The sequence below is a fragment of the Chrysochloris asiatica genome, unplaced genomic scaffold (genome assembly GCF_000296735.1).
Source record: "Chrysochloris asiatica unplaced genomic scaffold, ChrAsi1.0 scaffold00108, whole genome shotgun sequence".
Taxonomy (NCBI): domain Eukaryota; kingdom Metazoa; phylum Chordata; class Mammalia; order Afrosoricida; family Chrysochloridae; genus Chrysochloris; species Chrysochloris asiatica.
Window position 1 is genome coordinate 2,191,677 of NW_006408626.1, and position 23,100 is coordinate 2,214,776.

General features: G+C 39.8%; 1 protein-coding gene across 1 annotated transcript in view; it reads left to right on the forward strand.

The window, feature by feature from the left end:
• Positions 1-10,139: 10,139 nt before the first annotated feature.
• ZMAT3 (zinc finger, matrin-type 3) overlaps positions 10,140-23,100 on the forward strand; it is a 31,303-nt gene continuing 18,342 nt past the window's right edge. Inside the window, exon 1 of the mRNA XM_006867719.1 lies at positions 10,140-10,433. Within this exon, the coding sequence (XP_006867781.1) occupies positions 10,164-10,433 (270 nt within the window). The 5' untranslated portion in view covers positions 10,140-10,163. The remainder of the gene's footprint in view (positions 10,434-23,100) is intronic.

Consider the following 23,100-nt stretch of genomic DNA (forward strand, 5'->3'; position numbering starts at 1 on the left):
AGCCGAGCGTCCCGGACTAGAAAGCAATAGATTTCTTGCTTCTGCCACAAATTCCCCCAGCTGTGAGCCTTCCAACCTTCTAAGTATTCCTTTATATGTTGTTCAGAGTTCTGGGACCATCCCCTGAGCCTGCTTGGTCAGGTATTCTGTGTTGTTGTTGGCGGAGCTCTCTGCTACTATACGTCCACCTGATCTGCCATCTTGTTTGTTCTGGTCCATTTTTTAAATCAGGGAAATACAGGGAGGTTAAGAAATTATGACATTGCTGTTGCCATCTTTCCACTATCATTCCGTATTATACTTTTAGCTAAAAATACTAAAGTGTTACTAAAGTGTCAGAGAGATTACTTTGCTTGATTTGAGATTTTTGCTGTATTGTGTTGCTTTGATTTTAAAGAGAAGGGGACAATGATTGTGTTGTTAAAAGTAGAGGTTACTGGTAAATGACAAAAATTTTTGGATGTTTTCTCTGATGATTACAAGAAAAGTCACTTTTGGTTAAGATACAATCTCCTTGGGAAACAGATGGAAAGAGAAGGTATCTGGTTCTCAGTAGGCTGATGTCCAGTTTTCCATGCATGGAGAGTCATGATTTCGCGTTCGGATCTCTAGTACCTTCAGCCCTTTACAAAACTCTCTTTGCCTCTTTGAATGAGCTCTACAGCCATAAACAGAAAGTATGCTTGGGGCATTCCTCTGTCTCTTTATGCCCAGATGTTTCATACTAACATGCTGTTCTCTGCTGTCTTACTGAGGGGAAATCCTAGGATCTTGGCTGCTTTTCTGACCCCTGTTGCACTCCCTGGGAATAGAACCCAAATCCCCTCTGTTGTCAGATCTTCAACTCATCTGGGGGTTCAATTATTTCTAGTCCCAAATCTTTTAAGCTTATCTCAGGTACTATGGGTGGAAGGTCCTTCGGGGTAGTTCTGGGTTAAGAAAATTGGTTCCATCATTTGTTATTGTGATACCTTGCATTATTGCTTACAATTAATCACCCGCCTTTTCTGTAAAAGATTATAATTCATGCCCATTGTTATATCATGTCTGTGAAAGCAATAGTTTTCCTTTCCACTGCCTTTACATTTGGACATATGAAAGGCTTTGGCCAATGGAATGTGAGTGTACATGTCACACTGCATCAGAGATTTTACAAGTTTCTACCAGCATTTTGGTTCTCCCATCTGCCATGAGAATTGACAAGCACGGTATGGTAACTGCCTCTTCTCTCTGAGTCCTAGAATGTGAAGTTCCAGGGACTAGAACCTCAGTTGACTCATAACATATAATACAGACAAGAAACAAACTTTTGTGGCTATAAGCCTTTGAGATTTTGGAGCTGTTTTTCTTTATAGCAAAATTGACTAATACATTACTTTTGTCCTATTTTTTTATTTTCTTTTATAGCTCTAGGAACTGAAAGTCATGAAGTCCAGCTATTACAAATGCTCTGAGCTTGGAGCTTCAAATGCCTATTAAACATGAGAATTGTTTCCTTCTTTCTTTCTGGGGCAAGGAAGAAAATGCCCTAACTGCTTAGGAATAAATATAAGGTTAGGAGTAGAGTACATGGAGATGTAGGTGTCTATGTGTGTATATGTGCAGGGTGCCTTAGTTAATATTTCATTTTTTTATCCTGACATACAAAAATATATAAAACAATCAAATATAAATCTTGAAGACTTCAATGTATCCCTCCTACATTCAAGACTAGGATTTTAGAAGGCAAACTAGGTGTCTTAGTTTCTTAGTGGTGCTATGTAACAGAAATATCACAAGTGGGTGGCTTTAATGAACAACATTTATTTGCTCACAGTTAGTAGGCTATGAGAGAAGGTCTTGGCATTTTTCAGCATCAATTCCTTAGAGATCTCCATGTGACATTGGTGGTGGTGGTGGTGGTATGCTGTGGACTCCTAGCGACCCTGCATAGGGTTTTGGAGCCTGTAAATGTTTACAGGAGCCAAAGCCTCATGTTTTTCCCACAGAACAGCTGGTAGTTTCTAACTGCTGAACTTGAGGTTAGTAGCCCATCTCATAACCACTAAGCTACCAGAGCTCCTTTCATGTGACATTACTCTTCCTCCCTGTCCTTTCTTGCTTCTGTACCTCATCTGCATATTTCATATCTCAAAAGTGATTGGCTTAAGACACACCCTAAACTATTGAAATTAGTCTCTTTGCTGTGATCCCATTGTTCCTAAAGTAAGAAATTTAAATTTTCTGATGGAGTGTCATTAACATAATAAAGAAAACCCTACTCCCAGATGGGACTATATCCAGAGGTATACCCACTGCCATTGATTCAATTCCAACTCATAATGACCCTGTAAAGGGCTTCTGAGGCTGTAAGTGTGTACAGTACGAGAAAACCTCATCTTTCTCCTGCTGTGTGGCTCGTGCTATACTGCCAACCTTTCAGTATGGTCCAGCTCTTAGTCTATAGCACCTCCAGAGCTCCTATCTACATGTATAGGGGTAAGGACTTCAAAATCATATTTTGGGGAACATAATTCAATCCATAACTTTAGATATTTCTTTAATTAACTATAATATAAGGCAACATGTCTTAAGTGTGTCATCAAAGATGTAGAGAAAGTGATAAAGGGATTCCTGGAAGAAGAGACCTCCAAAGGTTTATAAATTATGTGGAGTCGGGAGAAAGGGCATTGCAAACTCAAGATGAAGAATTGAACTAACTCAGAAAGATAGAGAAGTGAGCAGCATGGAGGGGCTGCAGTGAATGCACATGAGTGACTGGTTCAACCTTTAGAAGATTGGTAAAAGGTCAAATTGGAAAGGGCTGAGTGGTGGTCCTGGCTAACAAGTGTGGACTGTGAAGTTTTGTAACTGGCTAAGAGTCCTGGTGTGGTGCTGTAGGATTAGGTCTGGACTGCTAACCACAAGGTTGGCAATTCAAACCCACCAGTCTCTCCTTGGAAACCGTACCCAGGGTCACTATGAGTCAGAACTGATTCGATGACACATAACAACAACAACAAAGATGATACAGAAAAAGAAGTGAAAAGGCATTGTTATTATTTTTTAATAGTGGTCATTTAAAATTTTGACACATTAACCATGTAGACTTCTGGCGTGACACTGTAGGATCAGCACTGGACTATGAACCACAAGGTTGGCAGTTTAAACCTACCAGCCGCTCCTTGGAAACTCTATACAGGGTGGCTATGAGTTGGAACAGACTCGACAACACTTAACCACAACCACACACAGTTGGGAAGACAGCTCAGAAAAATCCTATGTTTTCTACCCAGGCATGGCAGGTTTGCTGTTGTTAGTTGCCACGGAGTCAGCTCTAATTCATGGTGACCTTTTTTTTCTTTGACAGTTTTCATTGTGAATTGAGTGAAAGTTTACAGGGCAAATGCTCAGTTTTACATTCAACAAATCATATACTTTGTTTCATTACAATGATTATAATCCCCTCCATGTACCATCTGTTAACAGTATTTCTATTCATTTTAGCTCCTTTTAAAAAAACAAAACAAAACAAAACCCCACTCAGGCATATATAACAATTTAAACCACCAACAGGCACATTCTGCAAGCCTGCCTCCTGGCCACCAGCTCTCAGTCCCTATCTTTCCATGAATTTAGAGTTCTCAGCTGCTTCCTCTCTTCATGTCCTCATCTCTGGTGTCACTGCTTCTATGGTCCCGCATTCTGCTTCTGCTCTTCTCCCTTGATGGTCCTAGGATCCTCTGTTTCTGGACTGTAAGATTAGCTACTCTCCCATTTTTTGTTACAAAACTTTCACGTTTACAATTGTGACAGTTGCAATTAGTCATGATAACAATTACTATTGAATCATAAGAATCTTATCCCCATCTCTTTTCACCAGACCCATCTAGACAAGTCTTGGTGTGGCGCTGTGGGCTAACGTGTCAGACTGCAAAGTTGTTTGAACTGCAAGGTTGGTGGTTCAAGCTCACCAATTGCTCCTTGGAAACCCTCTACAGGGTCATTATGGGTCGGAATTGACTTGATGGCACTCAACAACAACAGCTAGAAAAGATGAAAACGATTCAGTGGGGACTCTATCTTGCGTTGCACACTCTTAAACTATACTCCCTCTTGAAAGTGTGTAAGCCAGTCACTTCACCCTCTCGTTTTAGGTAGCCAATGTCTAAGTTGCCTGTCCCTATCTACCCTGTAAACAGAAGGGATAGCATTGATACTTGATGTGAAGACTCCTTCCTTCTCTGTTGGTATTTTGAGCTACTACATCCATAAGTACATCAAATTGTAGCAATTTACCCTCATTTCCTTTATCAATTTTTTTTTTTTTTTTAAATCTTCCTCTAGTTGAGTTCTGATTATCAAGCCATCAAGGCTAGGTAAATGAATACTATCTGCAAGTTTGGGTGTTCTTGTGCATCTCCCCTCACTTTGTATCAGCTGGATGCTTCTCTCTCACCTCTAGCCCTCCATGGCTCTTTCCTTGTCCATGGGCTCAAATGTCCCCAGGTCTCACCACACTTTGGACCAACCAGCCCTTCCTCTTCTCTTTCTCATTTACAGGTCAACAGAAGTCTATGGACCGTTGTTGAACTCAGCCCATTTCTTCATTGCTGCCTTTCCCCTTCTTCCACTCACAAGTAGACCAATGTGGTTACAAGCAAGCTTACATACCTGCTTATGTGTTCCCTTTGAGTTTCAGTCTTAGAGGGGGTCATGGCGACCTTCTGAATAACAGACTGAAATGTTGACTGGTTCTACACCAGCTTCACGATGTTGGTGTGTTTCAGTCCACCATTGCAGCCATTCTATTAATCTATCTTACAGAGGTTTCTCTTTCTGTTTACTGACCCTATGGTTTCCCAAACGGGATGTCCTTTTCTAGTGCTTGATCTTTCCTGGTGACATAGTCAAAGTAAACAAGCTGAAGTCTCTCCATTCTTGCTTGTAAGAAGCGTTCTGGATTACTCAGTTCAAACGGGTTGTCTATAGCAGTTGTGAGAGTATGCTTCGCTCATTGTATTTGTAAAGTCATTTTTGGCAGTCAATATGGTTTGTTAGTGGTAGTATGACTTGCAGTGTTCCTCATCTTAATCTCCTCTAGTAGTTTGTTGGTGTGGCGCTGCCACTTAATGTGCTGGACTGCAAAGTTGGTTTGAACTGCAGTGTCGGCAGTTCAAACTCACCAGTCACTCCTCCGAAACCCTATACAGAGTTGTTATGAGTAGGAACCGACTTGACAGCACTTAACAACATCAACAAGTAGGCATCTTCTGCTATACTTAGATTTCCATGGCATTTAAAAAATGAATCCACAAATTTTCATATAGATGACTTTACAAACTAACAGAATTTTCTCAGTTCACCTCTCCACATAAGCCCTGAAGATATTCAGATTGATTATGAGAGGATGTGACATTCTAGCTTTAGCTGGGTCTTTTCTTGGTCCTTTCTGTCTTAGCGGTGAGGCTCAGGATCAGGAAAAATCTCCTGTAATGGACTCCTATTGTGGTGCTGTAGGATCAACACTGGATGGCAAATCACAAGGTTGGCAGTTCAAACCCACAAGCAGCTTCTTGTAGTTGTTGTTATGTGCCATGGAGTTGGTTCCGACTTATACACCCTGTACAGAGCAGAAAGCCTCATCTTTCTCCCTTGGAACAGCTGGTAGTTTCGAATTGCTGACCCTGAGGTTCGCAGGCCAATTTGTAACCACTACTCTACCAGAGCTCCTTCTTCCTGTGTGTCCTATGAGTTGGAGTTGGAACTGACTCGAGGGCGTTAAACAACAACAATCTCATTCTATGTTATTGCTGGAGAGAAGGCAGGGTTGCATATATATGGGATCTTATTTGATGGCAACAGATATAGTTTACAGGCTTCGGGATATCTTGGGAGTTCCACTCAAGCAAAATAGCTGGCAACCAGCAAGCCAAGGGGGAAATGCAATGAAAAAGGTTTGGAGCTCAAAAGTTCCAAGAGCTTTAACCAAGCTTCTGCTAAGATTCAACTTTCAGGGTACATGATCATGCTTTTAGATGTTGTCTGTTGGGATTGGCGGCGGTGTATCCTGCATTTGACTGGTTCTGATGTTCCCCACCCATGCCCGACGCCCTAGCGTTCCCAGTAGGGGCACCTGCCGACTCACTGAGCGCGGGGGATGCAGGAGCCGCTGCCGCCGAGGGGGCCTGTTTGGTCGGCACATGCGCAGTGGTGACGCCGGCCCGGCGCTTGTCTCCTCCTCCGCCGCCTCTCGGTTCCGCAGTCACTTCCTGCAGCTGTTTCCTTCTATGTGGGGTTGGACTGACTTTTGACAGTCAGCTTTCAGCTGTGGAGGGGCTCAGCGGAGGCCAGCCGAGAAAGTTGCGCGGCGGAGAGGAGGAGTTGAGCGAGCTGAGCGGACGCGGAGCGGGTGGCGCCATCCCGGGCGATCGCGGGCCGAGACTCCGGGTGCGTCCCGGGGTCCCGGGGTTCCGGTGAGTACTGGCGGGCGGCGGGGAGCCTCGGTGGTGGTGACAAGCCAGGGAGCGGCGAGGATGCTGTCCTTCCACCTGCCCTCCACGTGATGGGGTTGCGCTGCATTGGTTTATTTATTTGTTTGTTTTAAGCATTTCACGTGTATCATTTGGACCGTGTCTACCTGAAGCAGCTGCTTTGGCCCTCGAAGCCTCCGCCCCTTGGGAGTCGGGGATTCCATCTTCCGTGATGGCATCCTTACGGTATTGAGGTGTGTGCGTGCGTGTGTATGCACACACATTTTAGGAATGCAAAGTATACGTGGGCGATGATCAAGTATACGTAGCGCTGATTCAAATATGTAAAGCGTTCCGTAGGATTAGGAACCATCAGGACTGAGATTGGCAAACATTCGCCAATTCTCCGAGGCCTCTCGCCCAGGTTCCTGCGTTCTTTCGGATTCTTCCTTAGACGATAAACCATTCAGTTGGTAATCATTTTTTTTTTTTTTCTCCTCATTTCATTCCTACTCGCTGCATTCTGATGACCTCTGAGTAATTAATGCTCGCTGTCTTTCTCTCATTTCCAGAATTCCCAATAACACACCGAAGGGCCAGTAATCTCCTTTATTTTCATCTCTCTCCTCTAAATGAGAAAGTAATTCTTTGATACAGAATGTAAAAGTAGGCCCCAATTCAGTCATGAAAACTATGAGACTTGATTTTCTTATGCAGAGTATAGAGTGACGCTCAGATTTCCCCCTCAATCTTTCCTAAACCAGAACATTAACTATCATAAATCTTTCCTTTATACCATCCCACGCATCAAATTGAATGGTTTTTAAGATATGAGGAATATTTGTTTACATCAACCTTCAAGCCAGTTTCTTCTGATCTATGTAACACTTGAAAGAATTTGAGTTTCATATGGTTTGGCTCTCTCAGTATTCCACCATTCTGGCATTCTTTGAAGTCTTGGTTTAATTTAGTTTAGATTTATATTTGATGCTATTTTTTGTTGACAAGCTTAATGATACCAGATGTAGTTGTCATGTGTAGATTTTTTTTGAGTTGATATTACTATTTTGATTGTTGAATATATCAGATGAAATGATTTTTTAATAGCTAGATATTCTTCACAAATTATGTAGCTAAAATGATATTTCAGTAGTTTTTCTCCGAAAAGAGGCCTTGGATACCTCTGTGCTTAGAGAAGAGCTTTTATTTTGATGGGAACCTGTGAGCAACACTGGGGGAGACACATCCTGGAATTTCCTCAAGTGGGAGTGAGCTTTCAAAAAACAAGTTCAGACATGTCTAGGCAATTGGTAGCATTTGATTTCTCATGATATTGTTGATATACTTGATTAGGATATTTTGCACCTTCCTTTACTTCTAGTTTCTGAACTAGCAGCATGTTTGGGGCAGTTTGGCATCAGTGTGACCCAGTATAACAGGCGACATGTGTGATCTTTAGCATTATGAATTATTATAATTAGTTAACCTTTTTTTTTTTTTTTTAAAGTGATCTTTGTCTCCTTGGTTTCCCTTTTAAAGTGAACTAATCAGTCTTTGCTTTCCAGATGTGTTTGCTTGATTTAACTGACAGGAATTGTATGCTTGTCGAAAACCTAGCCTTTTAAAGTGTGCCAAATTTGTTTTTGCTAAACTTCATGTTTCCAGAGTTATTGACAACATACTTCTGCTTAAGAATCAAATGATATTATTGTTTTCCAAAATGATTTACCTGTTTTGCTCTTAACTACATTAGCGTAGTGGTTACAAATCGGGCTGCTAGCTTCAGGGTCAGCAGTTCGAAACTACCAGCTGTTCCTGGGAGAAAGATGAGGAAACCCTGTACAGGGTTGCTATGAGTCGGAACCGACTCCAGGGCACATAACAATAACAACAACAACGTTATTTCCCTAGTGCTCAGGTGTCCTCTGTTGCCCCTGGCTGTAAATTTAATATCAAAGTTGTTACTTAATTGCAACTTCTGGGGAGCAAGTTCATCTCCAATGAGGTTAAAAAAAAAAAAAAATACTCTTAACATTTCAAAATTCACCTGGTTTATTTTAGTAAATATGTTACTGTTAAAAAATGTACACATTTCCATTGTAGAGGGAGAATTTCAGCTCAGTATTTTAGCAGCTAAAAATACCCATAGGCTATTGACTAAGAAAAAAGCTTTTAATAATGTTGAGAGAGTGAAGGCTATAGTGGATTTTGAAATAAGGATTTCAATTTGGGTTAATGAGGATCTTAAGAACTAGAAGTGTGTACTGTGGTTCATTTTTGAGATACTCGTGGTTAAAAGATGCCATCTGGGTGGGAGGCAGGAAGGATCATGCATAAAGATTGAAGAGGGTGTAGAACATATTGCCCATTTTCTGAGGAAAACAAAATAGGGGCTGTCAGGTTTTTAACAAGATGGGGACGGGGAATAAGCTAAAGACTTAGAAATTGGTTGTTGTTGTTGTTAAGTGCTAACAAGTCACTTCTGACTCTCAGTGACCCTATGTATAGGGTTTCTGAAGAGCAGCTGGTGAGTTTGAACTGCTAACCTTGTGGTTTGAAATCCAGAACTGACCCTACAGTGCCACACGAGGAGTCCGGGCTGATGGTAGTGTGATCCATTAACACGTTGCACATTTGTTTGAACATTTGTGTATGTGCGCACACACAGAGAATTTGCCTCTAGAAGGAGAAAAAATATATTTAATTTACAGGAGACTCATAAATCTAGTCTAAGGTTGTATGATATGGAGTCCTAAAATCAAGGGCTTAAAGGAAACAGGCTGAATAGGGACAGAGGTGACCTAGAGACAGCAGACCTGGCTTCAAGGGACCAGCTAATTGAGCCCCATGTTGGGACACGGGTCAAGTGTTGCAGGATCATCCTTTTATCAAGAGAAGCCAGCGATCTCTCCATTTTTTAATGTTGACAACTAATTCGATAAAAAAAAAAACTAATGCAAACTAGTACGCTGTGTATTTTGAACAGCCTGTCAGTGGCTATGGGTAGTCTTGCAATCCCTGTTGTAAGGAATCATTGGCTCAACTATTTAAATATTATCGGTTGGTCAGAAGGAACATTTTTATTTATGTCTGTCATATTTTACCTCTGGGTTAGTAATTCCTAGAATTTCTTGATATTTTAGTTGGTTCTAGAGCTGCTTTAAGGATGAGAGTCTTTTCTTTTTTTTTCTTACATAGTTTGAATAGAAAGATGAGTATGGATGGAAAGGAGACATTTGCTAAGGTTCTTAGCTGAAGTTGTTTTTTGTCTGCATGATCCACATTAAGAGTCTTTGTGTGTAAGTGTGCCTGGGGGAAGGGGTCTGGACTAGGTGACCTTTGATGTCCATTTCGCACATGTGACTTCTAGATTTAATTAACCATGAATGCAAAGCTATTAATGTTCATGGGCCAGAGTGATAGTAGTTGGAGCTGAGCCAAGCAAAATAAAGCTAAATCTATAAAGTCATTTTCAGTGGAAAGGTAGCTGTGTCAATGTGGACTAAGAGACAGAGATGAGACAAAGGGGAAGAAAGTCTTAAAGATGGGTTCTGGAAAGGAAAAGAAGGGATCAGATGGTATGGTCATATACATGTTCTATTGCTAAGTTTGAGGTTACATTTTAAAATGAATGTTCTTTTGCTATTGATTCAGATCTGAAGACCAGATTTCTTGTCGTTCACTGGAATATGCCCAAGGCTTTTCTACCCAATGATCCTCTTGCAACACGCCGGGCTTCCTCCACCTAAGCAGCCTTCATCCTCTCCTCCTATGTCAGTGGCTACCAGGTCCACAGGAACCTTGCAGCTGCCACCACAGAAGCCTTTTGGGCAGGAGGCTTCCTTGCCTCTTGTGGGCGAAGAAGAGTTATCTAAGGGAGGGGAGCAAGATTCTGCCCTGGAGGAGCTATGTAAGCCCCTGTACTGCAAGCTCTGCAATGTCACCTTGAACTCAGCTCAGCAAGCCCAGGCTCATTATCAGGTAAGGGAAGAAATGAAAATCAGGTACCTGCTGGAGAGAACTTTTTAAGGCATTGCCCATTTAGGAGTTGTGTCTCTAGGTATGACCAATTGTGCCTAGAATAATCAAGATGGCTTAGTGAACAACTGAGTGTCTGTGTGCTCAACTAAACGTATAATGTTTCCACTTTAAAAAAAAAAAAAAAAAAAGCCATCACTTTGTATAGAATGGGGTGTCAACCTACACTTTGCTTTGCTACATTTGGTAAATTACAATTCCCTGTGGACAAATATGAATCAATTACTTTGGTGTTCAAACCTATGGTCCCAAGAATAGGTATTTGGAACAGGGTGTACCAAACTCTATTCAGTGTCAAACTTATTTAGAAGAATTAGTCTTATATTACCTTCCAGCTGTATGTTTGCATCAGTTCAAGGGAGTCTCTGTGTATCCATTTTACACTTTCCTTTTTGTGACCTCCAACTTTTCCTATATATCCTAACACTGCTAAAGAAAACCCAGGTCTGTCTCTATAGTGAGAATAAAATGATATTGGAATATTGGACCCTCTCTTTCTTTCATAATGTGTGTACTCTGATTTCTTTTAGCCCATTAGTGTGAGCTGACACTTATTTTTAAGATTTAAAGCTTTCACCTCCATGTAGACTAGCCAGTGGAAAGGATATTTTTAAAGAGTATCATTACCTGAGAACAAATTTTAGTTTAGCCAGAAAAAGAAGGCACAGTATTTTTTTATTCTAGATTGTTGTCTGTATAAAATTCTAGTTTCCTTTTTGGAGAAAAGAGATCTGAGAAGGAGTAGAGGTTAAATCCTATTGAGTAAAAGAATGCCTTCTGGGCCATCATTGATTTGATTGCCTGTCTTCTACTTGAATATTTAAGGACAAAACACACCATGCCAGTGTGGTAGAAAGCTGACTGCTACAAAGTTCCTCTAATGTGCTACTACAACTCTCTTCAGTTTAACCGTTTTTATTTACTTTGGGTGTAAGTCTTCCCCTCCCCTCTCCCAGAGACTGATGATTATATATATGACTTCATGGCTATACTTCAGAAGTATTTTGATGATGAGTTATTATTTTTGGGATTTAGGGGAATGCATAAATCCTGGAGGCCCTTTAGTTTAAAGGACTGGTTTTGTTGTGAGATGCAAATTATATCCCATAGTCAGATTCCTCCCATCTTGACACATGTCTTCATCGACTCATCAATGCCTCTGTTTTGTTTTGTTTTGTCTTTTCTTTTTCCTAAGCCCCACTCTCATTCTTTACATATATTCCCTCCCCCAACCACAGTGATTTGCTATAAGGTTTTCCTTTGTCCATCATTCACATGGAGTCTTTTAGGGTGATGCATCTCAAACCCAAGACACTGTGTTCATTTTTTTATTCATTTTATTGCTTTAGGATGCTGAGTTCCAAATTTTTGAATTTTAGCTGTTTCAAACATATAGAAAATCATAAATTGGGAGCAAAGCTGTTTGTGTGCCACACACATATAATTACCTTTTAAAGAAGAATTTCTTAATTTTATAAGGGAAAACTCTTGAGCAATGTGTAATTTTAATATGCATGTGCATGAACTATGCATATACCTCATACCTTTTATTTTTCCCTTCCCAGTATCACTTTCTGTCTCTGTAGACAGTGATGGATGCTTTGAGTTCTACACAGTGAGAATTCAATTTGATGCAAGGTCATTGGGTGATAGGGCTAAACGGTATAAGAAATAAAATCTGTGGTTATCATTTTTTTGGTACATATTTGTGCTTGCTCTAAACTTATGAGTTAAGTCATTCAATTTAATTCCAGCTTCCTCAGTGATAACAATGAATAAATAAATTAGAAGATATTTGAAATTGGAATTAAAATTTAGGAAGATTTCTCAATAATCAGAATTTTTAAGCAGTAAATTTGGAAGAGAAAGAGAGCTTTTTTATTTGGATTAGCTGGCATTCTAGTCACAGGGGACAGTATAAGTAGCCAAAAACCAGGGTAAAGAGAGGAGAAAGAAGAAGAGGCAAGTGGATATTAAGAAAATAGACTCTAATGGAAAATGAAAAGCTTGTGAATCATAAAGTATGTTTCTAAGAGATTAGATTCTGAGATGTGAATGAGACTGATGTTACTGGTAACTCTTAAAGAGGAAGACATCTCTAACAGAGAACCGAGGCAAAGCGGTGAATGTATAAATATACAGAGCAGTTTCATTAAGGTAGCATAGGAGACAGGTAATCTGGATAGTGAAATCTGGATTTCAGTAAAAGGGAAATTATAAAGATGAGAGAATATAACAAAGAATAGATCATAATAATAAATAATCAGAGCTTGAAAAATGACCTAGAGTTGGTGAACCAAGAAAGCATAAAAGCACTTACCTGACCAAAGCCTACACAGAAAATATATACATACTTTGGCAATGTTAAAAGAAAGACTACTACAGTCAAAGATAAGAACAACATGGAAGGCCTAGAGTGCTCCTTGGAGTCCAAGATGGCCAAACTCTCTCATACTTCAGACATGTTCTCAGGAGGGACTAGTCACCGGAGAAGGATATCATGTTTGGTAAGGTGGAGGGTCACCCTACCAAAAAGAGGAAGACCCCCAAATTAGATGGATTGGCCAAGTGGCAGCATCAGTGGGCTCAAGCGTGGCAACAATAGTGAGGTTGGCCCAGGATTGGGCAGTGGTTCATTCTGCTATGTATAAGGTCACTATGAGTTGGCACCGACTTGATGGCACCTAACAATAACAACATCTAACACAAGGAGTCCTGGTGTGGTGCGGCAGGTTATTGCGATGGACTGCGATGTCGGTTTGAACTACAACGTCGGTGGTTCAAGCTCACCAACCATTCCTCGGAAACCCTATGCAGGATCTCTATGAGTTGGAATCAACTAGCTGGCACTTAACAATAACAAACAACAATCCAGCACAAGTTCCAGGCAGAATGGCAAGGATTATAAAGTAATAAAACAAAATGGTTTAGGATTAAATAAGATGATGGGATGTAAATTGTTTTTCATCTTGGTTTTTTTTTTTTTTTTTGTATTTGGGAATACAGAGTAATACCAATGTTGCAGATTCATTATTTCAGTATGCACAAGGTAAAAGGAGCCATTTGTCCATTTGTAGCCTGTTTATAAGTGATAAACACACAGTCCTGTGAAATGATTAAATCACTGTGCTTACATTGCTCAAAGCATTTTAGTTTAGCCAGTTGCTGCTATTGTTGAAGTCTCAAAGTTTCAAGTTGCCGAGAGTATTACAAACAACCGTGGCTCCGCTTTGAGCAGTGCTGCCCTGGGACCTGACTGTATCATGTTCCAGTAATCTAGGGCACACAAGGAAACTGCTCAGTGAATGTTTTCCTTATGCTCACTGCCGCTTTTTCCTGACATCCCTGGTATTTCCAAACTAGGTCCGCCTTAGGAATTATCCAGGTGGGGCTGTGGCCACCACAGGTTTCATTTTATCCCAGGACTTTTAAAACTGATTGGCCTGCTCCAAATACAACACTCACCGCTGTTGCTTTATTTTTGATGAGGTTATTTTTGCCAGCTCAAAATTATGGCTTTGGTTGTAAATTAATTTAAAATCAAATATGTAGAAGCAAAACATGTCTTCGTTATATTAAAATCAATCTGCTGCAGGTCACTTAGGGCAAGCTTGGCATAGAGTAACACAGCACTGTTTCATCAGCATAAACAGAATCAACAAAGGAAGAACCTCTTTTGGATGGGAGGGTATTAGTATAAATTTTTTTTTAAGCAGAAAGTATGGATAAATTTTGCTACGGTATCCATCCACAGTTTAAAGTTGACCAGTTTGTCTGCAAATTTCATATTCATTTGGAAAATATTGAGTTCCATTAAAAAAATTTGTCTTAGACATAGTTTTTATATGGTTATTTTTGATAGTTAAAAAACAACCTACTGTAATAATTAGGTTAATTAGGATGAGAAACAGACCAGAGGGAGAAAAGTAGTTCTAGAATGTTTCTGCTGAATATAGTAGTCTTAATTCCTAATGTGGAGCATGCTATCAGATGTTACCCTAAAAGATAAAGCATTGAATCTGGCATGCATATTTTACATTGACCACCCAGGTTTGAATGGCATGATAAGAAACTCCAATCTCAACTAGTTTTTATGTTTTCAAAATTCTCTCATTTCAATATACAGTAAGTGGAGAGCACTGAAGAAAACCAGATGAGCTGATACGAGAATGGTCAAGTGCCCTTCAAATATAGTGCTGTTAGATGCCATCTAGTCAGCTCCCTGACTTATGGTGACCCTGTCCACAGTGGAACGAAACACTACTGGGTCCTGCTCCATCCCCATGGTCAGATGCAAATTGGACTGTTGTGTACCATAGGGTTTTCATTGATTGATTTTGGAATGTAAATCATCAGCCCTTTCTTTCTAGTCCTGGTTTGGAAGTTCTGTTGGAACCTATTCAGCATCATGGTGGTGGTGGTGGTGCTGAAGTGCCGTGAAATTGGTTCCAATTTATAGTGACCCTGCATAGGATTTCCGAAGCTATATATCTTTATGGGAGCAGAAATCCTCATCTTTCTCCCATGGAACAGCTAGCTGGTAGTTTTGAACTCCTGATCTTGAGCTTAGCAGCCCGACTCATAACTATTAGGCTACCAGAGCTCCTATTCAGCATCATAGCAACATAAAAGCTTCTGCAAGCCTCCACTGACAGATGAGTGGTTATTGTGTGTGAGGTGCATTGTCCAGAAACGAACTTGGGTCTTCCTCGTCTAAGGCAAAAATTCTACCACTCAGCCACTGATCTCCACCAAACTTAGTGATGACTTGTGTGCTTCATACAGTGGGTAGAAAGTGTATGTGTTTTGGAATTAGTCAGATTTAGGCTATAACCTTGGCTCCGCCACTTGCAATTTTGGACAAGATGCTTAACCTTCCCTTACTCAGCATCTGCAAAATAGGGGTAATTATACCACCTTTGAAGGATTGTGAGAATGGTGTATGCTATTTTAATAAATGCTTGTTACTTGAAATATGTTTCTGTTACTTAGAAGTGTTTGGATTTGAATGACCAAAATTTTGTTTTGTAGTTTTAGAAGGATAGAAAATAACAAGGACCATGGCTATCTAACTGTTGTTCCCCTTCTGGCTACTAACTTGTAGGACTTTGTCTTCATGAGTAAAACTATGTCCTCCTTGCTCAAATCTGGCACAAAATTCCCCAAAAGATACTCTTCGAAATCCAGATACCAAGTTATCTTAAATGATTCTCATGAAGGGAAAAAGAAAAAATCCAGCCAATTGATGAGAGTAGTAGAAAATGATTCTCAAATATCAAAGTGCTTTAAACCTGCTCTTAAGTCTGTCAACGTAGTCCATTTACTCAAGAATGATTCCTTGCTGGTTCTCTGCCTTTGCTATCTACAACACCTTATTCGGTAGTTCTTCCAGTTCTTAGTTTGTTCGCATTAAGAAGTAGAGCTCTCTGTGGTCTTAACATCAGCTGAATCTCACCAGCTTTCTGCTTCCCTAAATAAGCCCACCTTTACCTCTTTCCTTCTCATTTCAGAAGAACAAATACCCTTTCTTTTATACAAAGTCAGTACCTCTCCCTGTATTCTAGATCTCATCACCTGTTATCCCTTCTCTACCTTGAACAATTAAAAACATGTTCAAGTCTCTTTCATATAAATAAAAATAATAACATGTTATTGTTATTTTTATTTACATGAAAGAGACTTGAATTTTATACGAAAGAGACTTAAATTTGTTGTTATTTTTATTTACATGAAAGAAAGAAAATCCTTTTGCATTTTTCAGATACCTCTGCCCTATTTAAAAAACCCAACAAGAAAGTTTAAAAATATATATTTATATTTTACAAAGTAAATCTGTGATGTTTATTCCACCTGTGTCTGTCATTTTGTCATACTATGGTATTGCTATGATATGGAAGCCATACCACTGGTATTTTAAATATCAGCAAGCTCACCCATGATGGACATGTTTCAACAGAGCTTCCAGACTAAGAAAGACTAGGAAGAAGGAGAGGCAGACCAGTTCTGAATGGCTAGCCACCCACTGAAAACCTTATGAATAGCATCATAGCATTGTCAGATATAATGCCAGAAGATGGCCACTCAGTTTGAAAGGTATTTACAATATGACTAGGAAAGAACTGCCTCCTCAAAGTAGAGCTGACTTTACTGACATGGATGGAACAAAGCTTTTGAGATCCTCATTTGCTGATGGGACACAACCCAAAATGAGAAGAAACAGCTGCAGACATCCATTAATAATTAGAATCTGAAATGCATGAAGTATGAATCTAGAAGTATTGAAAGTCTTTAATTATGAAATGGAACACATCGGTGAACTGAAATGGACTGGCAGTGGTTATTTTCAATTAGACAATTGTATGGTTTACTATGCTGCATTTGAGTTATGGTTTTGGAGGAGAATATTGAAAGTACCATGGACTGCCAAAAGAACCAATAGATCTGTGTTGGAAGAAGTACAGCCAGGGTGCTCCTTGGAAACCAACATGGCCAGACTTTGTCTGTCATACTTCGGACATGTTGTCAGTAGGGACCAGTCATTGCAGAAGGATATCATGTTTGGTAAAGTGGAGGGTCAAAGAAAAAGAGGAAGCCTCCCAGTGAGATGGATTAGCACAGTGGCAGAAATGATAGTCTCAGGTGTAGCAACGATTGTGAGGTTGGCCCAGGAGCGGGCAGTGTTTCATTCTGTTGTGCCTAGGGTTGTTGTGAGTTGGCACCTAACAACAACTCAACATGCTGGGAAGGACAAATTCAAGAGGAATAGTGTCACATTCATCATCAAAAAGAACATTTCAAGATTTATCTTGAAGTATATTATCTGTGATAGATTAATATCTGTATGCCTACATGGCAGAGGGAGTCCTGGTGTGGTGCTGCAGGATAATATGTTAGACTGCAAGGTCAGTTTGAGCCACAAGGTCCGTGGTTCAGACCCACCCACCACTACACAGTTTCGCTGTGAGTAGGAACTGACTCGATGGTTATTAAAAACATCAAGTAAGAGCAGTAATTCAGGTGTATGCACCAACCAGTAAATCCAAAGATGATGACACTGAAGAATTCTTCCAGCTTTTTCAATCTGAAATCAATCAGACTTGTAATCAAGATTCATTGATAATTACTGGTGACTGAAATGTGAAAGTTGGAAGGAAAGAGGAAGGGCCCATAGTTGGAAAATAATGGCTTTGGTGATAGAAACAAAGCTGGAGATTGCTGGATAGAGTTTTGTAAGACCAACAATTTACTCACTGAAGATACCTTTTTAAAATTACATAAAAGGCAGTTATCCATCACTTCCCTGTCAGTTAGTCTTACTATGGTGGCCAGTGTGTTGCTGGAAGGTACACTACAGGTATTTAAAATACCAGCAGGGTCACCCACAGTGGTCAAGTTTCAGCTTAGCTTCCAGATGAAGACAGACTAGGAAGGAGGAGAGATGGACTACTTCTGAATGTCTAGTCACTGAAAACCTATGAATAGCAGTGGAATACTGTCAGCACTAGAATATTGACTATTGAAACATGATGAAGAGCATGAGAATGTTGTCAGATATAGTGTTGGAAGATGAGATACTCAGGTTGGAAGGCACTCAAAATGAGACTGGAGAAGAGCTGCCTCTTGAAAATACAGTAGACCGTGATGACGCGAATGGAGTAAAGCCTTTGGGAACTTCATTTGCTGATGGGGCACAACTCAAAATGAAGAGAAACAGATGCAAACATCCACTAATATTTGGAACATGAACTGTATGAAGTATGAATCTAGGAAAATTGGAAATTGTCAAAAATGAAATGGAATGCATAAACATCGGTATCCTAGGCATTAGTGAGCTGAAATGGGCTGGTATTGGCCATTTTGAATCTGACAATCACTTGGTTTACTATTCTGGAATGACAAATTGAAGAGGAATGGCATTATCAAAAAGAATATATCAAAATATGTCTTGAAGTACAATGCTGTCTGTAATAGGATAATATTCATACACCTACAAGGCAGATCAGTTAATACCACTATTATTCACAATTACGCACCAACCACTAAAGCCAGTGATGATGAAATTGAAGAATTCTACCAACTTCTTCAGTCTGAAATCGATGAACCATGCAATCAAGATGTATTGATAAGTACTGGCAATTGGAATGCAAAGGTTGGAGACAAAGAAGAACAATCAGTAGTTGGAAAAATATAGCCTTGGTGATAGAAATGATGCTGGAGATTGCGTGATAGACTTTTGCAAAACCCAAAACTCCTTCATTGCAAATACTTTTTTTAAAACAACATAAAAGCTGACTATACACCTACCTCACCAGAAGGAATACATGGAAATCAAATTCACTGTATTTGTGAAACGAGAAGGTGGAAAAGCTTCTTTCATTAGCCAAAACAAGGCCAGAGATTGAATGTGGAACAGACCATCAATTGCTCATATGCAAGTTCAGACTGAAGCTGACAAAAATTAAGACAGACCCACCAAAGCCAGAATATGACCTTGAACATAGCCCACCTAAATTTAGAGATCATCTCAGGAACAGATTTGATGCATTAGACACTAGAAACTGAAGACAGAAGAATTGTGGGATGACATTAAGAACATCATATAGGGAAAAAGCAGAAGATCATTAAGAAGACAAGAAACCAGGAAAGACCAAAATGAATGATATAGTAGAATCTCTGAAACTTGCTCTCCAGCAAGTAGAGATGCTAAAGCAAATGGAAGAGATGAGGAGATAAAAGAGCTGAACAGAAAATTTCGAAGGTTAGCTTGAGAAAACAAATTCAAATATTATAACCAAATGTGCAAAGACCTGAGGTTAGAAAATCAGAAGGGAAGAACATGCTCAGCATTTCTCAAGCTGAGAAAACTAAAGTAAAAATTTAAGTGTCGACTTGCAGTATTGAAGGATTCTTTGGGCAAAATATTGAAAGGTACAGAAAACATCAAAAGAAGATGGAAGGTCCAAAACAAAAAAGGTAATCTGATTGGCTACTACAAGAACAAGCAAGTCGTTTTCCAGGCGCCATCAAGGCAAGTAATCAAGTCCCTTCAGGACAAGCTTCCCTCCAAGACTGAAACGCAAAGGGAATACATGAACAGGCATGTAAGGTTGCTGGCGACCACGTTGGTCTACTGGTGAGTGGAAGAGGGGAAAAGGCAGCAATGAAGATATGGGCTGAGTTTGACTACATTCCACAGACTCTCATTGACATACAGATGAGATTGGCCCAAAGTGTGGTGAGGCCTGAGGGTTTCTGATCCCATGGACAAGGACATAGCCATGGAGGGCTAGAGCTGAGAGTGAAGCATCAAGCTGATATGAAGTGAGTTGAGACATACAAGAATGCTCAAACTTGCAGATAAGTACCCATTTCACCTAGCCTCAATAGCTTAATGATCAGAACTCGACTAGAGGAAGATAAAAAACAACAAACACAACAATTTTTTGATAAACAAGTGTAAATTGCTACAGTTTGATGCACTTGATCTACACTTAAGGATGTAGTAGCTCAAAATATCAACTGAGAGAGAAGGAGTCTCCATATCAAGTGTCAATCCTATCCCCTCTGCATACAGGGTAGATAGGGATGGGCAACTTAGACATTGGCTACCTAAATGAGGGGGTGATAAATGCATGAAGTCACTGGCTTACAAGTTTTCAAGAGGGAGTTTAGTTTTAGAGTGTGTGGTGGAAGGTAGAGTCCCCACTGAATAGTTCTCATATTGCCTAGATGGAGGTAAGATTCTTATGATTAAATAGTTAGAAATTGTTATCATGACTAATTACAGCAGTCACAACTGTAAAGGTAGAAATTTTGTAACAAAAATGGGGGGAGTAGTTGATCTTACAGTCCATGAGCAGAGGACTCTGGGACCATCAAGGGAGAAGAGCACGAGCAGAATGTGGGACCCTATCCAGAGAAGCAGTGACACCAGAGATAGAGGCAGAATTGAGGACATGGAGAGAGAGATATATGCCCTTTGGTTGTTTAAATTATTACATATTCTTGAGTGTTTTTGTGTACATCCTCCCCACCCCCAAATAAAGAAAACCCAGAGGGAATAGAAGCAAATACTGTTGAATAATGATGCACAGAAGAGATTGTAATCATTACAATGAAATGATGAGTGTAAAACCTATGCTCTCCCATGTAAACTATCACTTAATTCACAATAAAAACTTCAAAAAAAAAAAAAAAAATGATGGTCTCCCATGTCTAAATGTGGGGTGGTTCTTCAAAGATGTTTGTCTAGGATGTAAAAAATTCTATTTTGAAATCAAAATGCACAATGTTATGCTTTTTCTAATTGGAAAAATATTAAATTATGCTGACACTATCATAAGAAGATGGAAGAAATACACAGTGTCACAGTATCAAGAAGAAATGGTCTATGTTCGAATATGATAAGAGATAGCATATGATCAAAAGCCAATAATCCTGAAGGAAGAAGTCCAAAGTGCGTTGAAGGCATTGGCAAAGAACAAAGCTCTGGGAATCGATGGAATACAAATTGAAACCTTTCAACAAACTTCGGGGCACTGGAGGCAATCACTCATCTATGCCAAGAAATTTGGAAGACAGCTAACTGGCCAACTGACTGGAAGCGATCCATAATTGTGCCCATTCCAATGAGAGGTAACCCAATGGAATGCAGAAATCATCGAACAATATCATTGATATCCAATGCTAGTAAAGTTTTACTAAAGATAATACAAAAATGTCTGTAACCATACGTTGACAGAGAACTTCCAGAGGTCCAAGCCTGTTTCAGAAGTGGACATGGACAAGGGATATCACTGGTAACATCAAATGGATCTTGACTGAGAGTAGAGAATACCAGAAAGATATTTACATGTGCTTTATTTACTATGCAAAGGCTTTCGATTGTGTGGATCATGACAAGCTGTGGACAACATTGCAGAGAATGAATATTTCAGAACACTTAATTATGCTCATGAGGAACCTGTACATAGACCTAGAGGCAGTTATTTGAACAGAAAAGGGAACACTGAATGGTTTAAAATTAGGAAAGGTGTGTGCCAGGAATGTATTCTCTCACTGTACTTATTCAGTATGTATGCTGAGCAAATAATCTGAAAAGCTGAATTATATGAAGAAAAATATGACAACAGAATTGGAGGAAGACTCATTAACAACCTGCAGTATGTAGATGACACAACCCTGCTTGCTGAAAGTGAAGAGTACTTAAAACATTTACTGATGAAGATCAAAGACCACAGCCTTCAGAATGGGTTGCATCTCATTGTGAAAACACATACACACACACACACACACACACACAAATCCCCACCACTGGACCAATAAATAGCATCCATATAAATCGAGAAAAGATTGAAGTTATCAAAGACTTCATTTTGCTCAGATCAACCATCATCACTCATCAGTCCAGAAATCAAAGCAGCATTAGGCAAATCTGCTGCACATGACCTTTTTAAAGTTTTGAAAGCAAAGATGTTAATTTTAGGACTAAGGTGCACCTGGCCCAAGGCCTGGTATTTTCAATAACCTCATATGCATGCAAAGTTGGACAGTGAGTAATGAAGACCATAGAAGAATTGATGCATTTGAGTTATGGTATTGGAGGAGAATACTGAAAGTACCATGGGCTGCCATAAGAACAAATTAAATCTGTGTTGGAAGAAGTACAGCCACAGTGCTCTTTGGAAGACTTCATCTCTCATACTTTGGTCAAAAATATTACCAGAAGTGACCAGACACTGGAGAAGGATATCATGTTTGACAAAGTGGATGGTTGGAGAAGAAGAGGAAGACCCTCAAAGAGATGGATTGGCACAGTGGTAGCAGCAGTGGGCTCAGGCTTAGCCACGATTGTGATGTTGGTGCAGGACCAGGCAGTGTTTTGTGGATAGGCTTGCTATTAGTACCAACTCAATGGCACCTAAAAAGAACAACAACATATACATGGACCTTACCAGGTTTCTGAGGAGCACTGGTGGGTTTGAATTGCCAACCTTGTGGTTCACAGTCCAATACTGATCCTACAGTGTCACATAGGAACCTAGATATAGGCCAATTGGCAGTCATTTGACCAGAATAAGGTGGTAATGAATGGTTTAAAATCTGGACAGGCATGTGTCAGGGTTATATCCTTTTACCATATTTATTTAACCTGTATGCTGAGCAAATAACCTGAGAAATTATATGAAGAAGAATGTGGCATCAGGATTGGAGGAAGACTCTTAACAACCTGTGATACACAGATGACCCAGTTTGTTTGCTGAAAGTAACGAGAACTTGAAATACTGGTGAAGACCAAAGGCTATAGACTTCAGTATGGGTTGCACGTCAATGTAAAGATAACAAAAATCCTCACAGTGGATGAATAAATAATATGATAAATGGAGAAAAGATTGAAGGTGTTAACTATTTAACTGTTTTCTTGCATCTACAATCTATGCTCATAGAAGAAGCAGTCAAGAAATCAAAGGACACATTTCATTAGATAAATCTGCTGCAAAAGACCACTTAAAAATGTTCAAGAGCAAAGGTGTCAGTTTGAGGACAAGGTACATCTGACTCAAGCTGTGGTATTATCATTTTCCTCATATGCATGTAAAGCTGGACAGTA